General features: G+C 39.0%; 1 protein-coding gene across 2 annotated transcripts in view; it reads right to left on the reverse strand.

Moving 5' to 3' along the window:
• The window catches only part of pcsk6 (proprotein convertase subtilisin/kexin type 6), an 88,232-nt gene extending 62,373 nt beyond the window's left edge, over window positions 1-25,859 (reverse strand). For both annotated transcript variants that reach the window (XM_017479017.3, XM_017479016.3), the window contains exons 1-6: window positions 25,368-25,859; window positions 20,506-20,610; window positions 16,377-16,487; window positions 13,524-13,667; window positions 12,403-12,479; window positions 1,180-1,268 (exon numbers count right to left, since the gene is read on the reverse strand). In XM_017479017.3, the coding sequence (XP_017334506.1) occupies window positions 1,180-1,268; window positions 12,403-12,479; window positions 13,524-13,667; window positions 16,377-16,487; window positions 20,506-20,610; window positions 25,368-25,529 (688 nt within the window). In that variant the 5' untranslated portion in view covers window positions 25,530-25,859. The remainder of the gene's footprint in view (window positions 1-1,179; window positions 1,269-12,402; window positions 12,480-13,523; window positions 13,668-16,376; window positions 16,488-20,505; window positions 20,611-25,367) is intronic.
• Between the last annotated feature and the right edge of the window lie 490 nt (window positions 25,860-26,349).

Genomic DNA, 26,349 nt, shown 5'->3' on the forward strand with positions numbered 1-26,349 from the left:
TGTTTCTCAGTCTCTGCTGGAGTTTCCAAAAATTAAATTAAATTTAATGAATTAATAAAAAAAATCTTTTATCTTGTATATTCATTGGGCCTCATTTATGAAGCTGGATACGAACGGATTTATTCATAAATCGTTCATACAAGCATTTACACAAGAAACTTAGTATCCAAGAAAATCCCAGCTCCCAGCTGTCTGCACACTTGAACTTTTATGGAGTTTTGTGGGCGTCACTAAATGCAAATGAGCTGTGTCAGGACCACGCATTGCACTTTGCAGATTCTAAACATACTCACACGAGAACAACGAAAAATCAGCATTTCCCCAAAAATCCAGCAGAAACTTTTTGTTTTGTTTGGCTTACATTTACACATAACTTCACTAAAAGACTGATAAATGAGACCCATGGTGTGTGTTTCTCGTCATTCCTAAATGATCGCTCTCTATCATTATTAGAAGAAAATCTTGACAGAAAATCATACAGGCATTTTAATGAAATGCATCTTAAAGGACCCCATTTTGACTCACAGCAGCACTGTTTCCCAGATTTGTAGCAGATACTGATAATGTGTCCATCAAACTTTTCTAATCTTTCTTGAATGTAACAAACTCAAGTCCTACAGGGCCGCTGAATTACACCTCTTTATTTTTTGTAGTGAGTAATGTTTTTATAACACTTTGGATGGTCTATTCCTAATGATCACATGACTATCCAGTAGTTTTTAATGACACTATTCCTATCTGACCTATTAGTTAGTTGATAGTTTGTTAAATGTCTACAGATATATCCATGCATACATGAATAAACAGAACAATTGTTGAAACATACACTAAAGTCTAAATACTCCACAGATGCTTTGTTGATTTATTTTATATATTTATTTATTTTTGCTTATTTGGCTAATAGGAAATGTGTATTTTATTGATAGAAATTATGACTATATGGCTTACGGCTTGTTCAGGACAGTCAACTGAGAGGATATTGACTGCTTTCATGACTGTAGATTATCTAAAAGCAGACTGCTGAAATAAAGTGTTACCAAAGTTGCTTAAAGACAATAGCCTGCACACATCTAAAACATCTCAGAGTAAAACGAATCCAGAATTAGCTGATATGTGCACTGACATTTATACATAAAACAGTGCAAGCAAGGCAATTAATTTTTTGGGAAATCAACATACCTCCAATTCGGGCGTTGTGGGCAATACCCACAACGCAGTGCGAGTTGTTAGCCACAGCAGCCACCTCCCCAGCACATCGGGTCCCATGCCTGTGATTCAGACAGACAGATTCATAATGAAGTCAGTACTAATAAGTATGCATCCCCTGATCGTCATTCCCTAATGAGTTTATCATGACATGCAAAAGCACCCGATTGGCCTGTATGCAGTCTCATTACGATTGCTAGCAGCAGAATGATAAAAGAAAAGCAAAGTGTTTTGAGAAACAACTTAAATGAATATGACAGCCTTGAACATATTGCAGTTCTGCTGATAAACAAGCATTTAAATCAAAGTGACCTGGGACTTCTACCAAGCACATCTACTAATCCTTTAAAGGAATGGTTGGGCAAAATAAAAATAAATGAAGCTCTATTCGGACTAGAGTTGTTTAATATGGGGAGGAGGTGTAATACAATTATTACTGGTGGATCTCACAGATTTTTGTCCTGTCAGTTTTTTGAGAAATAGCTTCTAGCAAACACATGCAACACCCTGCAGACAGAAGAACACTGATCAAACACAGAACCACACAGGGGAGCAGGCACATCACAGCTACACCCTAAAGCCTCTGGTATACTTCGTTCTTTTACACAGGCGCTCAGATGTACGCATAGCCTTTCAAAGTATACTCCATTTGACATGTACACGTACACAGGCGGTCAACGCATGCACATTACGACAACTTGCACTACCCCTACTGGCCTACAAGAGTCAGTACAGAGCAGTAAAGCAGGTCTTTTGGTGTGAAGGACGACAATGAAGAAGGATCACAACAACACAAAGAACAACGCATGGGCAATCTCTTGCCACGATTATCACCCATATATAAATCCTTATACACTTTAAGGCTAGAGTTATACAAATGCGGGTACTTCCTAAACTGCACTCATTTCCGTCTCTTACGTTTAGTTCGTTTTTTTCTTCAACTATCTTCAGAATCAACGGCCCTGGGTCACTGTTGCCACCTTGTGGAACAATTAAATAGTGCAGAAGAATTAAATCGGATGGGGCGGGGCAAACTTTCAGTACCCTTTTTTTTAAAATTTAAAATAAAATCCACAAACTGAGTGTTACAAATATAAACATCAGACTAAAACTTTACACAACTGTTTGTTCAATTATATAAGACAGAAAATAACCCAATGCACACAGACACACACCAGAATATATATTATTCATTTAGGTAGTTTAGTAGTTTAATTCTGTGCTTTGTTTGTATCCATAAAAAGTAATGCATAAATGCTTATATATAATATAAACTTTTATATATAATATTATATAATAGTATTTATGTATTGCTTTTTTATGGATGCACAAAAAGCACTGAATTAAACTGCAGTCCTAAATTAATAATAAAAACTCTCTTTCACTGCACCTTATGGTTTTTGTTACTCACTGCTTTTAGGAATATTGTTTTACTTTTGATCATAGTGTTTTAATTAGACATTACAGATCTTACGTGCGTTCCCACTGCGAGTGAGGAGCAACAGGTCTCGTTACTAATAGATCACTTCCGTTATAATAAATGACAGAAGTTACACTGCAAGCGTGCAAATACAGCATATAATGACAATAAACTTAAATTACACTAAACCTTTTAAGCAACTTGCACCAGTTTCCCCAACCCCTTGCACACAGTGGAGCATTTTGGATACAAACATATGTTTGTGCTCGTGCATCACTGTCGTGCTTCCCTGCTACACAAACTCCCCTTTATAAAGTTTTATCTTCTCCATGGTGTTTAGTATAAAATGCCCTCTGCCTTAGAGGGCTGGGAGGTTGCACAATTTCTTCCCCAGTCACTTGATGATTTCGCCTCCGTCTGATGGTGACTGAGGTCATGTTGGGAGTAAAAGGTAACACTGACACAAACAGTAAACTGAAGAAAGTCAGTGTCGTTGACTCCGGGTATCTGCTAAAGCTAAAGCATCACATTACGTGCATATAACCTCATGTGCCACTGACTAGGAAACAGCTTATAATTCTGGTTAGTAAAAAAACTAACGTGTTCTAATTGAGACGATGTTACTTTTCTAAAATTCATACACTAGACCAGTGGTTTTCAGGCTTTTGTGAGCTCTGGACCCCTAGCATATTTTGAACAGTCCACAAGGACCCCCTCACTACACAACAATTATAGGCTATATATTTATATATGTTGCTTTATTTTATTAATATTTAACATTAATAATAACATTGGACATTAAAATTTTATGAAAACATTTCAAGATTTTTTTTTTTTTACATTTTATTGTTGGTGCAACATTTAATATGAATCACTGAATTATCTTTTGTTTATTTTATCCATCAATGTGACACTTGAACTTCTCTACAACTCATAGGTTTTTGCAAATTATTTCATTTCATTTGTAAATAAATTTGAAATAAAATCCATCAATGAAGGATCGTGATATTTGTGAATGCACGCGAATAACCAAATTGTTTCATTGTAAAACATCTCATTTGAATATGTTTTGATCCATTTAACAAAAAATATATATGAAGACCACAATGAAAAAACGATCAGAGACACAAAACAGTATTTTTGGAGTTGTGCATCCACGGCTGTTGATTGAGCATTGAAGAATGATCTCATAAATGTACTTGGATGATAGAAAGATCAGGGTCACAAAATTTTCCATTTAAAATAAAGTCATGCTTTGGAAAAATGATCAGAGTCCATAGCCTACTGTGAGAAAATGATCACAGTCCAGTCACAGGACCGAAATCAGCTAATAGGCTTTGAGTAATGGTGGACGCCCAGCTGAGTGAATTTCATTGTTAACTTACTGTCAAATTTCTTCAACATATCTCATTAGTAATTGCTCTCAGCAAACTTCAGTACTAGATCAAACAACATGGAGGAGTATCCTCCACAGACTGATAAACCAAAGAACACGGAGCGTCTTCCAGTGTCATGCGCGAAATACGACATTCAGTGTCTAAAAAAGTTTTCTGGACCACTCAGTCAAGCTTTTTTTTGATGAACTCCCTGTAAATGACAGAATTGTGGAAAATATTCAAGTTGAGATTGATGTATAATGCATATTCTGTGAGTTTTCAGTATTTAAGTGATGATGATGCTCAGTCGAATAAATTAGTATAAGTTCATCACTGTATTACTGTGAATACCCACGAAAGAAAGATCAGCATTTTTTCATGCTTCAATTAACACAATGTAAACAATAATGGCTGATAACTTTTGGTGTCTTCATAAAGACTATGAATGGGTCTAGTGATCATATCATCAAAATTTTCTCTGTTCTCAACTATTATGACATAAGAAGGTTCTGAACTTTTAAATTAAAATTCTGGAATTCAAGCACAATGTGAGACTGATCGTTTTATCATTGCTGCCTTCATATATAATATTATTTAAACATTTTTAAAACTTTCCCACGGACCCTCTACAATTACACTACTGACCCGTGTCATGCAGTTGGGGTGAATTAATGGACGCGGTCTCCCCTGAGCTGCCTTCCCTCTTTGGATTAAACATCTTAGCTGGTGAAGGCGAGGAGGAGGATGTCGATGACGAGGCTATCGCACATCTATTAGAGAAGGAGGGATTGGAGGGTGAAGACAATGTGATCCTCCCACCAAATATCTCTTGGCCAGGCAGCGCATTGAGCGATGGGTCCGCCTCTCCAGTTCAGGCAGAGCTCGACTTTATTGAAATGTGCCGGAGGGCAGCGGAAAGACTCTCTATTGAATGGCCGTCGTAACAGCGGGCCAGGAAGTGGAGAGAGATCTTTAGGATAGCAAGAGGCTTCTGTCACGTGCCCTGGCCAACAACAGCTGGCCAACAATGTGTTTCAGAGATGAAACATTTCTGGGATAAAGCCTTTTCACACAGGGTTCCTGTTAAAGGATTTTCCAGACTGGACGTGCACAATATGGAGCACTTAGGGATGTCAAATGACCCTCCAATTTAACTGTCAGTGACTTATCATCTCCTCCCTAGGACATCATTTTCTTCTGCCTCAGCTTCGCTGCAAGGGCGTTCTGATTGCTTAACAGCCTCAGTTTACCAGAAAATCTACCGATCTTCAGCCTTGGCAGTGAGGGCTCTTAATGCCACCTGTCTCCTCACTGCTTATCAAGTGGAACTCATGGAGGAGATGGTGAGGCAAATGGATGCGGGGACATCAAACCTGGCTCCCTGGGAAGAGAGCTGCATTATTGCAGTTTCAAACCCACACTTAGGAGTGGGCAGTTTTAGGAGCCCCAGACCTCCCATGCTGACTCAGCAGTCAGAGACTAAGCCATCTCAGCAGAGGGGAAAACCTTCCAATGTGCCAGCAGCAGCTACACACCGGCCAGGCCAACACTCGTGGAGTGGAAAAATGGCGGGCTACCTAATTCGCTCTTCTGCCCAAGATGAAAGGACGAGCAATAGCACTTGCGGAGTATCTGTTGTTATCCCCCTCCTGCAAAGAGAAGGTGTTGGACAAGGGAAACTGTCAGAATATTCTTTTCTGACCAGTTCAGTTGCAGTGTTGGTACCAGTTCCCCCTGGTGCATTTAATATTATCCACAATAAACTGGGGTTATCATCTGCAATTTGCTGTAAAACCACCACTTTTTAACAGTATGTTAAAGTCAACAGCAGAAGGGGATTCATCTCAAATTTTAGAGGAAGAAATAACCTCTTTATTGAGCAAAAGAGCAATTCGGATAGTGCCACCAGAGGACAGTGGTCAGAGATTTTACACCTGTTACTTTGTCATTCTCAAGAGAGTGGGAGGTCTCCATCCCATTATAGATTTATGGAACCTCAACGTACACCTCAGAAAGTACAAGTTCAAAATGCTCACGCTCAAAGTGCTCTCATTTTATTCGTCCCAAAGATTGGTTTACGTAAGTCATTCTGAAGGACACATATTTCCACATAGGCATTTACTCAGCACATAGAAAATTCCTCAGGTTTTCCTATCAAGATACAGCCTATAAATTTTTTGACGGTTCCTTTCAGGCTCTCATTAGCCCCAAGAGTGTTCAGCAAATGTGTCAAAGAGGCTCTAACACCGCAGACTGAACTCAGATCTGTAATCAAGTGTTCCTATCAGAGGAGCGCATCGGACAATTCTTGGCGGTTTAACCCTTTTTCAGGAAGGGAGGAAGGTCCCATTCAGACTATGGTTACGTCTTCTGGGGCTGTTGGCCTTGACAGTCTTGGTCATTCCATTGGGACTGTTGTGAACGAGAAAGTTTCAGCGCTAGACAGCGGCGCAGTGCTGTGTCCAAAATGCCACCTCAACAGAAAAGTGATAGTACCATCATTCTGCATTCATGCTCTCCGTTACTGGAGAGGTCGCTCGTTTCTTGAATCTGCAACTCTGCTGGGGCAGTTTCTCCGAGAAAGGTAGCGATAATGGATGCATTGCTCAAAGGATGGTGCGCTGTGTGCCAGGGCAGAATATGGCCCATCTTGCTTCAGAATGCATATATAAACTTCCTAAAACTGTCAGTGTTTCTGGCATTGAAACATTTGTGCAGTTTCTGTGGAACCACCATGTTTTGTTCAGATCAGATACAGTAACACAGTGGTGGTGCTTACATAAATCATTAGAGGGGCACATGCTCTCCTCAGCTCCGCAACCAGGAAACTGATTGTGTGGAGAATGAGGCATTTTCATTCATTGCGGGCGATTCATGTCCCGGGCATGATGAATGTGGGAGAGGACCTTCTGTCCAGAGGGAACCCTCTGAGTGAATGGACTCTCTCCCCTCAGGTGGTGAGCCAGTTGAGGGAGAGGTTCGGCCGAGCTGCCCTAGATCTCTTCGAATCATACAAAAACACTCATTGCCCTCTATTCTTCTCTCTGGTGAGAGATGGTGTGCCTATGGGTGTGGATGCTCTGGAGCACCTCTGCATGGCTTTACGTATTTCCTCCACTGAGTCTGATCGTACCAACTCTAAGAAGAGTAAGGGAAAGTGGTCAGTCCGTAATACTGATCACCACGAATTGGCTGGGAAAGTTATGGCTAATGAAGATAATTCAGCTCTTGTACAACCAGCCCTAGCCTCTCCGGTTACACAGGGATCTTCTCTCGCAAGTGCGAGGGGAGATTTTTCACCCCGCCCCAGACAAAATGGCTCTCTGGGCCTGGCCCATGAGAGGCTAAACTTATGCGTTTTGGGCACAAGAGTGGCTTCAACGTGCTGTGCATATGGTCAGAAATGGAGTAGATTTGAGCAATGGTGTGCGAAAATATGCACTGTTCCTTTCCTTTGTTCTGTTGCGGATGTGTTGTGTTTTCTGCAGGAACATTTGGATAAAGGCAGAGCCTTCTCTACCATTAAAGTTTATCTTGCTGTGATATCTGCATGTCATGTAGGGGTTGATACTAATACAATGCTTTGTCAGTACATGCCTTTTGTATGCTTTTTGCTTTGGATTTCTCAAGAGTGACTCTCAAGACCAATCCAGCATTTGTGCCAAAGTTAAGCGAGTCAGCTCTCATCTGCAAACCGGTGGATTTACTGGCTTTTCATTTGCCACCTTTTTCCTCATCGGAGGAGGAGTGGCTTCATTGCTTGTGCCCATTTTGTGCTCTACATCATTATATGGACAAAACCAAAGCACTGAGGAAAAGTAAACAACTTTTGATGTAATTTCTCGAAAATGACGTAATTCCAAGTTCCAACTTCCCACTTCTGAGTTAACCACAGCATAACTTCACAATGCCTTGGAATTCATCAGACCATTAGGAATAGGTTAATAGGGTGTGTGTGTGTGTGTGTGTGTATGTGTGTGTGTGTGGGTGGGTGGGTGTGTACCTAGGAAGTAAATAATAAAGGAACTATTACTTCCCTAGGCCTAAAACAGTACTAACACATCTACATCTGTCATTCTCTACATCTCTCTTGTTATCCTTCTCTCTCTGGTGCTAGTATTTTCAGTCTCAGTCTCTGCAGCACCTAAACTTGCACACTTAAGCACTCTTTTAATTGATTTTCCCCATACTTCTTCTGCTCCAACAGGCTCATTCAATTCTGCACAGATTAGAGCTCTAAGCGTGAACAGGAAAATTAATTGAGAATCTCAAACTGTTGCACATTCAAAAATCAAGACGGAGAAGAAGTTTCAATTGAAGTTTCGCCTCAGCTCTCTCTGCAGGTGTAGCGCAGAGATGATTTGCAAACATGAGGCGGGACAAACAAGAACAGACGTTAATTCAGGTGTTTATTGATGAGCGAAGCCGTTTTCAATTAAAACACAAGCCTTTCTCAATCCCTCATGATTTGGATGACTTCCATGCCTTACCTTGACAACAAAACATGCCTCACTAGTTATACGTGAAATTTTTTTTGAAAAACTACACTATGAAAGTGGAATAGTTTTGAGTTGAGACATTTGGGATTTGACATCTCTTCACACATATAGATTGGAGTGTCATCACTGAAGGCACAGAGCTTGTTAATGTCGGATCTGCCGACCTAAATGAATATGACAGCTTCACACATACTGCGGTGCTGCTGACAAAACAAGCATTTACAGGAAGCAAAGTGAAATAGGACTTCCACCAAGCACTAATCATTTAAAGAAATGGTTTGGCAGAAAACATTTTAAGCCTTGCATTTTAAAACCTGTTCGGGCTGGATTAGTTTTACATGCTGGGTGGGGTAATGCAATTATTACTGGTGTATGCCTGCGATTTTAGTCCAGTCAGAATCTGTCATGTGAGTAATTTAAAGGGACATATAGAAGTAACGCTACATAATATACTGTACATATATCCCATCTGTATTGACATGTGAGTAAAGACACTGTTATGTCCTATTGGAAAACCGTTTATCCCTAGGGATACATTTAAATTAAAATGTAATATCCAGATTTCTGTAAAGTTGTTTTGTGACAATGTTCACTGTTAAAAGTGCTATACAAATAAAACTGGATCGAAATGAAAAGAAGCTTTTTATTCAGTGCAAGTACTATTCAGACAGGATAAGATTTCCAGACACGTCTGCTATTGTCTTTCCTATCCCACTGAAACCAAACTGAAACCAAGTATTAGCTGAGTTAAAAATGCAGAACAATAAAATATAAACAGTGTTGAAAAAGATTTGTCTGAGAATCAATGCTTCCAGGAGTTTTATATAAGTTAATACGTTTCTAGCATAGGCACAGCCTACATACAGATGGGGAAATAAGTATTGAACGCATCAACATTTTCTTCAGTAAATATAATTTCCAATTAGGTCATTCACCAGACTTCGGTATTAACTCAAGAAATTTGGATATATAAAGAATTCACAACATTAAAGTTCATAAATAAAGTTATGTGTAATATAGTTGAATGACACAGGAAAAAGTATTGAACACGCTAAGAAAAAGCAGTTCTCCAAGGCAAGGTAAGGCAAGGAACCAGCTGAAATCCGAAAGTAGTTAGGAAGCAATTATACCTCCTATCAGTGCAAATTAATATCAGCTGGGTTAGTAAATTGATGGTCTATAAAAAGGCTTTTCATTACCAAGGTGTCACATTTGAAACATCTCATGATGGGCAAAAGCAAAGCGCTCTCACAAGACCTTCGCAACCTTATTGCTGCTAAACATATTGATGGAATCAGATACAGACATATTCCAAAACTTCTGAATCCTCCAGTAAGCACCATTGGGGCCATTATCCACAAGTGGAAGCAACATCACTCTGTCATCCACCGGCCACGCACAGGAGTTCCTCGCGTTCTGACCGAGGAGTCAGAAGAAGAGTCAGAAGAGTAGCCCAAGAGCCAAGGACCACTCGGAAAGAGCTCCAGAAACACCTGGAGGCAGCAGGTACAATCATCACAGAGAAAACAATAGGCAATGCACTCCACTGCTCACGCTCACCCCGCAAGACTCCATTGCTAAAGAAAAGGCATGTCGAAGCTCATTTAAAGTTTGCTATAACTCATTTGGACAAGCCTATGAAATACCCGGAGAGTGTGGTCTGGTCAGACGAGAGCAAAATTGAACTTTTTGGCTGTCATACTACACACCATGTTTGGAGAAGAAATGGCACTCCACATCACCTTAAAATATCATACCAACAGTGAAGTGTGGAGGTGAAAGCATCATGGTGTAGGACTGTTTTTCATCACATGGTACTGGCAGACTTCATATAATTGAAGGAACGATGAATGGAGCCCTATACCGGAAGATTCTTGAGAAGAATCTGCTGCCATCCACCAGGATGAAGATGAGACGTGTGTGGACCTTCAAGCAGGACAATGATCCAAAGCATATAGCAAAGGAAACTCTCAATTGCTTTCAGAGAAAAAAAAAATAAGGCGTTAGAATGGCCCAGTCAGTCACCTGAGTGAATCCAATTGAACAAGATTTAAAGACAATTTATTTAGAAGAATGGGTCAAAATCACACCTGAATACTGTGGCCCATTAATTTCTTCATACAGGAAGTGTCTTGAAGCTGTCATTACAAACAAAGGCTTCTCCACTAAGTATTAAATAAATTTCAGTTCGCGTGTTCAATACTTTTTTCCTGTGTCATTCCTCTTTAATACAGATAACTTCATTTATGGATTTTAATGTTTGGATTTCTTTATATTGGTGGATTTCTTGAGTTAATACCAAAGTCTGCTGAAAATTTTATGGGAATAACCTCAATGGAAATATATTTACTGAAAGTAATGTTCACGCGTTCGGTACTTATTTACCCCAATGTATACGTTATGTCCATGCAACCTATTAATGATAAGCATGACTTGCAGGCAGCCCTTACAGCCCTATAACAAGTGCTTATAATAAAGGTAAAAACAATCAGTTTGCATTAATATGAGGTGTATGTAGTACATATATCACTTCCAGTGTAATAAATATGTGTACATCATTAAGACATTCCCATATATGTGATTTATACAGTCATTGCTTATCCTAGGCAAATCAACTATAATTACTAAAGATGTCCTCCAGTAACTTTACTTAACATATGCCTGGAAATCTGATCCCATCTGAATAATACTTTAGCTAATTTTCCCCTTACCTCAGTTGTAGTTGTTAGGTGTAGACTTGTTTGGTGTCTGATGTTTGCTTCTTAAGTTTTACACTAAAGGTATGAGGCTAATGTACTATATGTAACAAGTAGTGAATGTCTATATAATCAAAAATTCAGAAATAAATTTATGGCTACACAATTGTTTGGTTCTTTTCCATCAAATTTGTTTCCTCAAAAGTACAGTACACTGCTTCAATTTACTTAAGATTATCCAGTTTGAAACAAATGGCACACAGACTTACCGATGTGATTTAGGACACATTATGGCTTTGAAAACAGGAGTGTGCTTATGTTTAGATTAGTGACATTTTACAACATTTTACAACATCCCTACTATTTTATAAAAATCAGTCAACTTAACTGATATTTTACCATGACTTCCAGGCAGTTATTTCTAGTCATTCCAGACCAGGCTCCAATGTAGTTCCATAAGGGAAATCTAAATCTAAACTTACTCTGCGTACTTTGCTTCTCTAGAACTCAATTAAAAATCCTGTATAGTAGCCCTACTTGTATAGTTCTCTGCTTGATATATCGCTTTGCTTGTATTTCCTCATTTGTAAGTCGCTTTGGATAAAAGGGGTCTGTTAAATGAATAAATGTAAATGTAAATAAACAGAAATATGAATAAGATGGATTGCCATCTGATATTTTTAAACAGTTTTCAAACCACTGGTAAAATCTGCAAAGAATGACATGGAAATTGTGAAAACCATTTGTTTACAGTAGGTTGCTCTGTCTATTGCACAGGCATGTTTCACAAAACTGAAAGCTTTTTTGTAGATATTTCTATGGTCCTAGTGATCACACCCAAGGATACGCTTGCTATTCCCTAAATATGTGCACTACACAGGACAAAACATAATGGCTTCCATACCAGCCAGCACAAGGATTGTCTCTTCTCTTTATGTAGTCTAAATAGCAGCTAAATGAAAATTTGAGGATATATTTATGAAAAAGATTTTGGTGGGACAAACCTCCACCACTGTTAGCAAAATATTAGCTTCACTACAAATCTAAAGAAACCAGCATCAGACAATAAATGTAAGGGTCTAAAAAGTGCAAAAATTCTCTTGACACCAGAACCCAATTGAGACCCCAATTCCTTTTGCTGACAGTGTGTTAATATTTGAAATGCAGCAAAATTTCTGTTGAATTCAACATAGCATTCCACTCACTTGTTCTCATTGCTGGAGTCATAACGTGGCATCGGGTCATGGTCGTTACCATTGACATCATAGCTGGCCAGCTGGTCCTGGGTACAAGCGAGAAGGAAAAGAACCAAACAAATCACCCCCGGCATCAGCCATAAACAGGGAAATAAATAAATATATATCATTTTATACCACTCAGGCTTTCGTCCCATTTGGGTCATCTCTCATTTTTCGCACTATTACAGAGAAGGTAATAAATTGGGCCCTACACAGGCCATAACTTATCACAGTAATCCAAAGTGTCACGTGAAGAAATGAAATGTATTTATGGCAAGGTTACATCCTGCGAAGCCAGAAGGAAGCACAGCAATAAACCCGCTCGCGCTGATTGTGCTTTCTAAAATCAACATTAAGGTGTGTCTAGCACTGTTTGCACATCCCAAAGAAATATATAAGTGCATATGGGTAGAAATTTACTTGATCTACAGCAAAATTTCAGTTAGTGTATAGTAAAAGAAATTATAATTTTTTTCTCTTTTACAACAGTCGGTTCAGGTCCACTAATTAGGTTGTTCGAGCGGCATCCCAAGAGCGCTTATACATAGTGTATCACTCTACTTGTCTGTGTTCACTACATAAAATTGCAATTCTAGCAATAGTTTGTTACACCGAAACACAGGTTGACTGACAGCCCATAGTTTGTACTATGGGCTGTCAGTCAGCCTGTGTGTTGGCATGGCAACACACAAGGCTCTATCCAGCTGTGGCTTCTTTGGGAGCTATTTTCATTGATGGCGCAAAAAGAAACAAAATATTTGCCCATATTATGTCTGAAATATCAGTTACTTGATAGTAATTTCTTGTTTCTAGAACTGTTGTATAAAGGCAATAACACAATCACAAGAGTGCTGTTGTACTCAATATCAGCATGGCTGTGATTACCTATGGCTAAATCACAGCAGTACTGATATTCAATACAACAGCACTCTTGTTCCGTGTGATATTGTTTAACTGCAGAACAATCATTTTATTTCAATGTGTTAAAAGGGAAGCAAGAGAAAATGGCGCCTTATTAGAAACATTTCATAGGTTGTAAAAACTTGTGCCGTTATAGTGCACTATAAAAGTAGAAGGAAGCTGCTCACATAGTTTTGGGCCAGATCAGGATGGTTCCTCTCTATCCCATCATCTAAGATGGTGATGACAACATTTCGGCCTGTATATCCACGCTGCCAGGCTGCAAGGATGTTCATTTCAGAGCGACACCGGCTGTTTTTATCACTGCAGTGCTGGAAAAAATAGCAGAGGTTCTATTTGAAGTGACTCCGGATTTCAAAGATACAGAGAAGTCTTTATAACTCTGATACATACATGTGGATTCAATTCAGTGTAATAAAGCTTGCAGACAAACACAAGTGCAGGTTTTCTCATTTTAATAAATCAATGTAGCAAAAAAAAAAAAAAAAAAAAAAAACAGGCTCGGCAATACTCAGAAATGGAAGGCAGGCGAATCAACAAGCCATTGGTAAACAGGAATAAGCTAGACAAACCTAAATCAGTTCCATGTGAGCAGACGATGGTCAAAACACTGATCAAAACAGGCAGCTAACAAAGGCTTGAACTCACCTTTGGCAAAGACTTAGCAAAGTAACACTGAGAATTCAGGTTATTTAAAGGGAGTAGTGCGATGGCAAACAAGCATTAGTAATCAAGTAAATGCAAGAGGGAAAGGCCCTGAGATAAGGTCATGGGATGAGGATCATGGGAGTTGTAGTCTTCAGCTATGGGAAACACTGACATGACATTCAGTACATTATGAATATCTGGATTAATTTGTAAATATACGTAAGTACATTTAAATATCCAGAGCATAGTCAAGGACCATTTGTGAATGCTGACCATGTGTTTAATTCATACTGGTATGATAAGGGACTGCGTAATTTTAATAGTAGAACTCTGAAGCTAGACTAATGAGATATGGATATGAGTCATGGGAAGATGGGATGGAATAGTATGCAATGTTATCCCCAAGCTGCTGTGTGTAACTAAGCTAAGAGTACTTACTGTAGCTACTGTACTACTCTTTAAATAACATGGAATTCCATTCAGTCTTTGTAAAGTCTCACTCTAGCATTTGCCTTTGACATTTCTGAGCCTTCTGCATTCCCTGTTTAGTCTACTTAAATTTTACCTCTGTTTCTTTCCTGATTGCCCTCACTGTTTGTTCTATTTTATGCCTGTTTGCCCATCACCCACCTTTCTGCCTCTCCCTCATTTTGATAATTGCCTAATCTCTTTGGTTTGTCTACATTGGATGATTTTAATAAAAGCAATGGCACATACCACAATAATAACACTTGAAAGAAACATATTAACCATGATAACTAATCTCTGGAAACATTCACGTTAATCAATCTTCACTTGTATTGTGTGAAACCAGTTACATGGGATAAATTCCAATGTATAACTGCTATATTGAATTGATTTCTGACATGATGCACTCACTATATAAACAATATCCATTTATACATCTTTAATCATTCTGTGTTTGTAAAGGAGAATACATGTATGTGGCTTGTCTTGACATAAGATTGCATTTTTGGGCACACGTTTCCACAAACATTTAATTAAAAAAATAAATAAATAGAAAAAAAGAGAAAAGAATACTTGTACATAAGGATCTAATTTATCATTTTTTGTTTGGCCCAAAATTACAGTGTGAAGGCTGATGGAAGACAATATTACGTATTGCCCTGGGTTTTTTTTTTTTTTATCACAATAGTAATGGGACATTTTAGCTGAGCTATACACATAAACACAAAAGCTTACAGGAATGCAGAGATACAAAAGGTTAGATTTGTTCATCAACCTTTTTAAAATTGACTTGTGCACTCCGGCAGTTGACATTCTAAACAGATAATGGCTGTCGAGCTTTGTATAGCAGTCCTATATAAAGTTGCTGTGCTCAGCTCTAATACTAAGAGTGTCCTAGAAAGAACAGGGGCAATCCAGAAATTTACATTTAGGCAAAAAAAATTATTAGCAAAACAAACAGAGGTTCTTCGCCACTAAAAATATGTGTTTGTCTCACTTTTTCTGTCACACTGTTCATATGACAAAATAAGTGCAAACAAACCAGTAGAGACATGAATTATCATGGCAAATATTTACTCACTTGCTACAGTGATTATCAGTGGACCTATAAAAACACTCACACCTGATGATACCAGTGAAAAGTAATAGTACTTCTGTATATTGTGATTCAGATATCATATCCCCCAGACCTAGCATAAAATATAATATGCATTATGACACTGTGGTGACTGCTGTTTGTTTCTGTAACTGCCTTATTGCTTTCTGGGATATGCTGTACATCCCTGTAAGGCAAAATCAGGGGAAATAGTTCTGTCAGCTGAATTTTTAAATATGGAGTCTGGTTACAGTGCTTACTTAATATACTGCAATGGGCCTTTCTTACCATTCATTCAGTTATTTATTTAGAGACACTGGATATTAAACTGGGTAATATTAGTATATCAGAAACTTTTCTGTGAAGCAAAGTGTATGCGCTTGTGAGCAATAGGTAAGTTTGAATTTGTTTAAGAAATATGTTAGGTAGGAAAGAGATGCAAACAGACTGAGGCCAAAATGAGCACTCCCACACCTACTGAAACATAAGGGTACAAACATTAGCATATGTTGCACATACATTATAAGTGCTGTTAAAATTTTAAGAGTTGGTAAACAGAGGAAAGGCTTCTCAATATTTTAATTATATATTGTGTCATGGGCAGCAGAAGGCTCTAAAATGTATAAACTACCCCTTTAATATTAAAAAAAGAAGAAAAAAAATAATCATATAAATCAATATTAGTCCTAGGAACCACATACTCAGCTAACAACTTAAAGTAGTTTTTAAAAAAAAAGAAAAAAGGAGAAACACACAACTGTGCATTGCATATAGTCTGCAATATATTTGTTATAAATAAACTACTTACAATATACCACATGTTTGACCACTTGGGATCATTGAAATAGATGAAGTTGGGGTCGCTCCGGGCATAGCGTTTGACTCGAGATTTTACTATCTGCTGCTGGATCCAGTCCACCTGAGAAAACAAACCCAAACTTCATGTGTAAAAGATAAAACAATTTAGAATCATATTGCAAAGAATGGACATTTATGAAATGTTGAAACCCTGCATAACCCCCAGGGGTATTGTACAACACCTGAATGAACCCTTGTGCATGTGTGCATGCATTCAGAGATAGTACAACAAAGTCACATAGTGAATGTATGACACAGTATTTGTCATAAATGCCACTAACATCCGAGTACATTCCCTAAAACCTCTAAGCCAATATTAGTGCAGGATCCAAACATGTATAACTAGCATTCTATTTCACTCCTCCTAACCAGGACGGGCATCAGATAACATCTGCCAACAATGCCATGTGGAACAGTACTTACTAACTTAGGTGTTCAGAGATGACTCACACCATTGGGAGGGGCAATGATAACTTTGTAAAATCTGGGGCAGGTGCATGATGACGCCCAGGTAGTGGCAGCACAGAATTCCTGGAGCTGTAAACTTTTTAAATAATTAGAAGTAAGGACCAGTCAGCTCATCTACAGGCTATGGTGATGACAATCACGAATTCGTGGGCTCACCTCTGCTTAGACAATGGAGCAACCATATGTCTTATCCTATAGCAAATAAACAGCTGGTCTGAGGATTGAATGGCTGCAGTCTAATAAAAATAAATAAATAAATAAATAAATAAATAAATAAAAACACAGGCCTCATACCAGGTACAACAAGGAGTCATCTGGTGACCAACACATACAAAGCAAGCTTAATGCAAGAGCATGCAACTCCTCAAGTTTAAGTATTTTCAAAGACACCCAAAAGACTCATAAGGATCAGTATGAGCAACCCCAGCAGACACAAGTATAACACGTGGCACCTTGGCTGAACCTGGTGGGTTCGTACTGGATAAATTATATCCACTACATGCCATGGTGATGGGATAGTTATCATTCTCAGTGAATCCATCTTCATGCCGATGAAGTGTGTGACCTGCATTGGTGTTATGAAGCTCTCCTATAAATTCACAGATTTGATATACATCTGCCACCCACAGCATATGAAATGAAAGGAACTGCAGGTACTGGTTAAACCTTCTCAGATATAAAATTGGACAAAAACTGCCACAGTTGAATTGAACTGTTAGAGTCTGTGATTGACAAGGCCTTGGACCCTGAAAAAGCTGACGGTTGGCGATGGAACTATTGTGTATTTTCTCCCTGTGAAATTGTCATCAGGACCCACTGAACTGATGTAGTCTTCTTCAAATAAGCAATGTTCTTGGCTGAAAATTGCCCATTGCCATCCCTTGCCCTCCAGGTGTGTGCTCTGCAAGATGTCAATGAAGTCCTTGTAGTCTGATAAAGAAAACATGCCATCACAGCTGTTATGTGATGACTTGCATGCTGTAATCCTACTCATCCACAGCCATCTTTGGTGTGCCTATCACATCTTGCTTTGAGTCTGTCACAGGTGCATGCAAGCTGGCAGGGGCAGAACCAGATCTCCAGATCTGGATGGAACTTGTGGAGGTCATCATTACCTGATAGACCCTCCTAGATCGTTAATTTGTTACAGAAATTATAGTAACTCCGACTGCTTTCTGGGATTTTTGCTGTGCTTAGTAGTCATCCAAAGTACTGGGTGCTTATGAACAGCTAGCTGTCTAGACCTATGAGCTTGGGCCAGATTAATTTCTGAGCCAAGATCCATATCCCCCAGCCAAGCGCAATGTGTTTCGACATTACCATCGATGCACAGTCAACTCACTGAAACGAGTCAGATTCAGCTTCCTTGATAGGGTCAATGCCAAAGCAGTAAACTACCCACTCAGTACATAAACTGATTCAACCTCAAGTAAAATAAATAAACAAATAAATAAATAATGTTGTGTGTGTGTGTGTGTGTGTGTGTGTGTGCAGAGGGAATACCCACTCCAAATCTTTTTGCCCTCCAAAAGATAACTATTTCTAATTATATTTCAAATAAAGCCACGAATCGAGGATTATAAATAATACTCTGTGTATGACTCCTCTCGCATTGGCCCATGATGATTTAAACAGGAAGCCTACATTTTAAGAATAATATATATATATAACTTTTGAACATAATCTCCCTTGTATGGAAACTTGGTTTGTGATTGCTACCAAATCTGTCCTAACAGGCAAGCCATCACTCTAGGGATGTCACGAGAACCGATACTTTGGTACCAAGTCGGTACCAGCATTCTTAAAACGTGACGGTACTTGTTTTTCTGCACTTCCTTTGCTATCGATTGTACCGAAAGTACAGAGGTTGCGATTCTTCCGGACCTGATGGGGGCAACAAAAACGTGCAAGTGTTTTAGTCGGTCCACAAGTGGTGAAGAAGAAGAGGAACGCCTACAAGCACACGGGAAAAACTACAGAAGATTAGCTCAATTTAACAAGTTTAGCTCCGCCCCGACTCGTTGAGAGGAAAAGAGAGGAAACCTAGTATCGGTCTCCGGTGTGCAATCGATGCTATCGTTCATTTTACACCAAGCGAGGAAACACCTGGAATTTGGCGAAGCACCTGAAAGATGGTCCCTATATTATGTTTGTTTGAGGCAGCTGGCATTGTGGCTGTGAAACCAGCTAACGTTATGCTCCATGTAATATTAGCGATAGCCTGTTATATGTTAACGATGTTAACGCATTGCAGTGTTATAAACTACCTCCGAATGGGCCACCATGTATCTCCATTCAGCCCGTGTCCTGTCAGCTAAATGTAGCATAATGTCACTAATAATTATTCAAATGTTCATGCTTTTAATAAATTGTTCTGGTCTGCAACCATATCAGTGAATTTAAACTAATGCTTGCATTCAGAGTATATGGTGCGCGTGTGTGTGTGCGCGCACCATATACCATTACCAGACAGTGATTTATAACTACAACACCCCCCTCCCTCTCTCTCTCTCTTTGCCAGTATCAGCCAGAGGAGGATGTCCTCCAGGAGAGTTTTTTATTTATTTAATTTTTAAATTTTATACCACACCGTGGTATCGACTTTGGTATTGAGTATCGTGTACTTTTGGTGGTATCAGTACCGACTACTAGATTTTTGGTATCGTGACATCACTACATCAATCAGTGTCAGGTAACCGGATCATCAGCACATTTCAAATGAACACTAAAGAGGAAGACACAGTGCACAGCGATACACCCATATCCCTTTATTTGAATGCGCAGCATTACACACCACTAGTTAAATGCACTTGACCAAATTCAATTAAGGTGAAATTAGTGCCAGTAAATAACAGCCTAATAATAATCATTACACTAATTGAAAAAGTCACCCAGGCACGGGCAAAGTCCCTCTCGGTAATGAATCTACTTGAATTTGTAAATCGAATGACATTACCTTGAGGAAACAAGCATTCTGCTGGTCATTTTTAAGGAAACCTTTATTATCACCTACCCAATAAAAAATAATAAAGAGTGTTTCATTGGTTACTGTCTCACAGTCATCAAGCTGCAGAATGTACGAAACCATGGAAGTGCAAACAGGTACTAACTCTATTTATACAGTAGGCACGTTCCATATCCCGTTATCCCAGCCGTGTTAGATAAAACCACTGGCGACAAATATGGATGTTGAGTGTGGTTAACGGCTACATTCAGCAATGAAGCAGCCCAAGCCTCTAGCCTGAAACTTGACATCAATGAAATTGTTTACTGAGTATTTGCCACACGACTCCAAGCTATGTGCATGATATGATCAGAGAGGTTTTGCAAAGCTGCTCACCAACTGAGCAGCACCTCAAGTTTTATTGCTCCTGAGAGTCTGGCTGTCAGGAGGAGATAATCTTGGCAGGAGAGAGGCAACTTCTGGCCCCTGGGAAACAGCTTAGCTCTGAATGCCTGGCTGCACTGTCAAATAAAGCTATGGATAAGTGGATGCCCATTTCCCTGTCATTTTAAGGAGCCTGGAGCTGCATTTATAGGTGCGGAATAAGAAAAGGGGTGCAAAGTGAAAGATGAGAGATTGCATGGGGTCAGGGAAAGAGATGACTCACCTTGGGGTCCATGTGAATGAAACTGTGTGTACCCCTGGAAGCAAAGGTAGATCTACGCACCACATGACTGTGATGGAAATGGTAGTGGTCCTCCAGACCACCAATCTGAGAGCAAAAAAAAAACAGTTACACAAACATATAAGCAATTAAAAGTTATCAAAAAAGTAGCAGTGAGGTAAAGGAAGTTAGTCCTGACAAAGAAAAAACCTGCTTTCCAAAAAATATGGTGTTATAACTAATTAACAGATATCTCAAGACGCTGACTCAAAAAGTACATTCTAAAAGTACAGTAATACAAAAAATATATAAGTTCGCATATTGCAATCAGTGGGTGGTGTGAAGTCCAGCAAGTATGAGCTTTTTCTGATAGTTTAATGCACTTTATAACATCTTAGGCTGACATTCTGGTGTTAGTTAGCTAAAGTAATATAATGTATCTGGTCCAAAAATACAAGTTCTCCTCCATCAGAAAGCTTGTGATGTTAAATAATGCACTCCAGACGAAATGGCTAAAAGTGTAGGCAGGAATGTGTGCACATGTGCGACTGGCAAAGCGCCTTTCCATCAGTGTGTACAGACTGAGATCATATTCTCTTTTTTGCTGAATTTCTTTCTGAATTTGCTCGCTAGTCTTCAGCATGATGTTCCGCTCATGTACATTCTACTCTGCGGAGATCTACATGCTATAAGCAACAACTCGCGAAACAGAAATCCTTTTTTGCTATAACAGAATGTTAAAAACCTCCACACTGTGACTTGAGATGGGGGAGGAAATGTTGCTGTGAGCTCTCGAGGCATCTTAAATGTCCTGTCATCTAGAATACACATCTACAAAGCAGGAAGACTCACGGTTTAAAACACGTGAATTTGAAGCTGATTTTGAATATAAAGAAATCACATTTCACAGAAGAGCACACATGTCTAGACATCTTACCATGCCCCCTACAAAGAAGATAAACAGACTAGTAGACAGATATTCTTTCCTGCACATTGTAGCATACCAAAGCTGTCCATCACATAAATATGGAATTTCAAATTCGCAACTTCGAAAAGCTGGGCTAGGATTCAGGAATTAGCCACACATGGAGTCAGCGATGATTTACATAACCAGCTGCATCTTTCTTGACTCTGATGATCATCCAAATGGTGTTAACTGCATTTTAAAGCTTAACCTCTCAAGAAACCCCAAAGGTTCCATACTTACAGTACATTTGCCAGTGTTGTATCTACATACATTTCCGATTAGTTCCACTGGAGCAACTGAATTACATGTGTTTAAGATGAATACATGTATAACTTGCTAGGAATACGTGTGTAGCTGCGTTTTGTTTTTGGGGTATGTTTTTGCATGTTTGCCAATTTTGTCTGATTATTGTGAAGCGATACATTGGGGGAAAAGTTGGAATATTCCCTTGATAGGACATGAGTCCAGTGCAGGGTACCATGCAAAACACAATTTCACACTTATAGTTGTGATTTATAGTCACCAGCATGTTTTTGGGAGATCAAACTGGTCACCCTGGAGCTGTGAGGCATCAACACTACCTACTACACCACCATTCCACCCATTAAACATTTTAAGCTGCAAACTGAGTTATCGAGTGTGTCGTATGGTCTTTATGAAGGGTAACTGAAAGAGGAAATCTTCCATCCCGAATCTCTCATCCCTCCTTGGTGTTATCTCTGCTGTTTTATAGCCATGTACACTGTCACGGTGGTGCTTAACAACCAGTTATGTATCTTACATCTAGTTTTACTTCCTCTATGTTCACTAACTCAGGGGTTCTGAAATTTTTTGCAGACAGTGACCCCTTTAATTGTATAGTAAATTCCACAGCCTATTAGGCGCAATATTTAAATGTGTACAGTAATATTCAGGCTTTTAGTAGAGCCATAGATTTTTTTTCTTAACTGAACATTTCTCTCATTGAACACATTAAGCCAGGGGTTCTCAACCTTTTTTAACCAGTGACCCCATTTTAAGGGTTAAACATTCCCTGTAGCTGAAAACCATGACTATGCAGCTCAAAAACATGCTTATTGTGCATGTATTTGAAATAGCCACACTGTGTGCTGTAGATGTCCAATGTAAAGGCAATTTGATTGACATGGTGGCATGATGGACACGGCACCTCTTCAGTCGGTGTAAAATGCGTTGGGTCACTCCATGAAAACTGCACCCATTCAAATGTATATAAATCAGTGGTAATAAACATGAACATTGCCGTGAATATTGCTCAATAATCATGATTATTGTACGGTGTTACACATTGAGATATACAGAAAATAATTTCAATGTCATCCTGTTCCTAACCACTGTAAAAACATAACGTCATTCTAAATTCTCCCCATTAATTAGTGTCAGAAATTGTGACATTCCTTACCTTACCTAATAAAGTAATTATTTTTTGCTTTAATTCCTACACTTTCCTGTAATAAAGGTCTTTAGTAGAGAAGCTACTTAATAGCCCGTTTTGGCTGCAAGGTCTTTTAAAGGTCAATGCCAATGTTACATTTAAACCGAATAAAAACATGGTTTCCATTAGTAACAACAATATTTCTTTGTCAGTCAGTCAAGCGCAATTTATGGTATCTAGAAAACAGAGGAAAATGACCAGAACTTAAGATTACAGATAAAATCAACATTTTAAAGCTTGTCCTGTTTGGGTATGTTGCGCTCAAAACAGCTGCAGCCTTATTCCCCACCAGACCGCACATTCAGACATGATGTGTATCATGGAGTACCTACCCATCTCCTATGACAATCATTCAACATGGCGGATCGCAAGCGTTTTGATCATCTGTGATGTTCGTATCCAGGTAAATTACACCATGTTACACTTGCGACGTTTCATGCTGGGTATAGTGAAATCACTCAATTAATATACAGTATATTGCAACTACACTATTATAAAAACTAATATAACTGATGTGGTCTTACTTTAGACTGAAAATAGACTAAAGTGTTATCTTGATATATTCAAGTTAACAGATCTTGAGACCTGACAAACGTCTGTTAACATTATTTATTGACTTGTTAAATGTGTTCCTATTTTTTTTAAATACTTTTTTTTTTGGATAAATTCTTTGTTGTTTTCGTGTCCTTCTTACATGCGCAGTAAACGTGATGCCTCATAACTCATGTTTGAGTGGAGATGTTATCTTCTGACCCATGTCAGCATCAGGGTGGGAGTGTTCTTCAAAATTCCCTTTTCTGGAATTTTACCCTCTTGTCACAGTTTGGCTTCAGTTTTCATGGAGAGGATCTCCAAATCGAATGTAGGCTAATGGAATTTTAATAATAATAATAATAAGCCGACAGTATTTCATTAGCATTTAAACATTTGAATGAAATTTATGTGCATAGAACTACGTTAAAAAGCTGGTAGAAATGCCCAACGTCTCAAGAGACCCCATGTAGGGTTTGATAATTGATATATTAGGTCCAAGTTCACATTATTTTTAAGCTGAATTGATTTTGTTATTGAGTTATTGAGGCTTGGATTAACCACATTCACTTCAGTGTACATTTACAAGATTTACTTTACAGCAAAATATTCTTGTATTATTTTACAATATTGTAATGCACAGTACACACTGGTTAAGAGCAAAATACCAGAATAAGCAACACACAGTGGCATATCTAACGTTTCATCTGACGCAAAGATTCTGAAAATCACTCTGTTATTTTTGTGCCCATTATTTCAGGGACTATTTTAGGTGAACACAAAGCATTTTTATGTAAGTTTATGTGCTAGTAAAAACTTTGGTTTTTACCAAAGTTGGGCATTTTAAGTGTGACCTAATTCAAAGTTAGAGGTGGTCGCATTATTGCACCCCATTTGAGGGAAGTGGTGGCTTAGTGATTACGGCTTTCAGCTACAGTTCAGAAGCACTGCCAAGCTGCCATGGTTAAGTCTTTAAGCAAGACCTTTAACCTTCAGCTCAGCACTGCTCATGCCTTAACTGTTGGGTCTCTTTAGACAAAAGTGTGAGCCAAATGTGCACACGTAAATTCAGTTGATTGAGAACATTTTATTTCAGTATACTACCATAAATACATAAGGATATACTGTAAAAAAAAAAAAAAAAAAAAAAAAAAAAAAGCATGTTTGCTGTCCCTACTGAGAATTTTTTTTTTATAAAAACCATCACCGAAACTTTATTGGTTTCCACTGCAAATACCATTACAAACCATCAGGTAACCATTAAAACCATTACCATTATTGGTCCTTAAAGGTATCCACTAGACATAACATGCCACCAATAGAAGGCAACACATTACCAGTAGAGACTCACACTAACCATTACAGTTTCCATTAAAACCGACACAATTCCCATTACAATTCCCTTTATTGGGTTTCTATTGCCTTTATTTCAGCAGGGGTATTATAATGCATTAAACAGTAAATATCACAGTTATTTATTGTAAAATGAATGTATTCACTGGTATCTGACATTTCAGAGTAAGGAACTCAATAATAACTGCAGCAGCTTTGATAATGCTGGGTTGGAATTTCCACCACTGTAACAAAACAAAATATCACAGACCTCTCCGTTATGCTTCACAGACCCCTGTGTGTCTCTACACTCCAATTTGAGAAGCACTGCTCTAACCAAAAATACACATTATATACCCTCGGACATGATGTCCATCCCAGTGAGAAGCTTTTGTACCCATAAAGGCAGTTTAATGTTTTCTGAAGCGTGTTCACTTCCACAGAGACACTGGAGCCACATGGGACCGAGTCTCAGATGGAGCACTACAGCAGTGTTACAGCAGAGAGCGTGAGAAGTGTTTTCTATCATATTCTTTCTGCGAAATATGACCGAAAGTACATGTAATAAATAAAAAACCTTACCTGGCCCAAATTTGTAAAGCCATATTTTGAAGCAAGTTTATCAGCCTCTTCTGAGCCTCCTCTGAGCCGCACAGCCCAGTGATTAGTAAAAACGCTCCGAGACGGAGACGTTTCACACACGAACACCAAAGTGGACAACAGAAAAACAACAAACAAACGCATTTTCCTTCCTTTCTGGTATACACTCCAGTGCTGTTAACTTTGTGCAGCGGCGAGTGAAACCCGGCCAACGGCTGAAATCCAAAAAGCTCACCAGAGCGCACGAGGGAGCGCGCGGCGACCACAAACCCGCGCGTCACTTCTCCTCAAGGCGAAACTGCTCGAAAAATACATACCACACTGGGCGAACGCCCCTTTACTATTCTCGATTACTTCCCATTCAGCAAGAAAGTCATTGGGATTATAGCAATAGGATGCAATGTTGTTGTTGTTTTTTTTACACTGAAGTGAGCGTCGAGCGCGCGCGCACACAGTAACCAATCAGGCAGCGTGTAACGAGTTCGAGAATTTCAAAGCGCGCACACTTCGCAGCGCTTGCAAGCGCGTGCCGCAACCGCTTTTCCTGTAGCCTTTTGGGGTTTGAGGTCATTTGTTGGGTTTACATACGCAAAAATAATGCTGAGTCATATACCCGAGATGGTTAGATTAATCTTGTTGTAATTGCGGTAAGTATCACTAGATGATACCAAAACAAATGACTCCACAGTCTATCCACTCATCTTCTCACTGCACATTTCATTCTATGTTCTGATGAACTAAACTACATTATGGAAACCTTTATTTGTTAGTCCAAATTGTATACACTAAACTGGTTTAACTGGGGAGTTTGAATGTTCTCCCATGCTTCAGGGGTTTCCTGTGGGTACTCTGGTTTCCTCCCCCAGTCCAAAGATATAGGTTGGTGTGAGAATGGGTGTGTGAATGTGTGCTGGATTGTGTCCTGTGATGGGTTGGCACCCCATCCAGGATGTCTCCCCACCTT

This window comes from Ictalurus punctatus, chromosome 10 (genome assembly GCF_001660625.3).
Source record: "Ictalurus punctatus breed USDA103 chromosome 10, Coco_2.0, whole genome shotgun sequence".
Taxonomy (NCBI): Eukaryota; Metazoa; Chordata; class Actinopteri; order Siluriformes; family Ictaluridae; genus Ictalurus; species Ictalurus punctatus.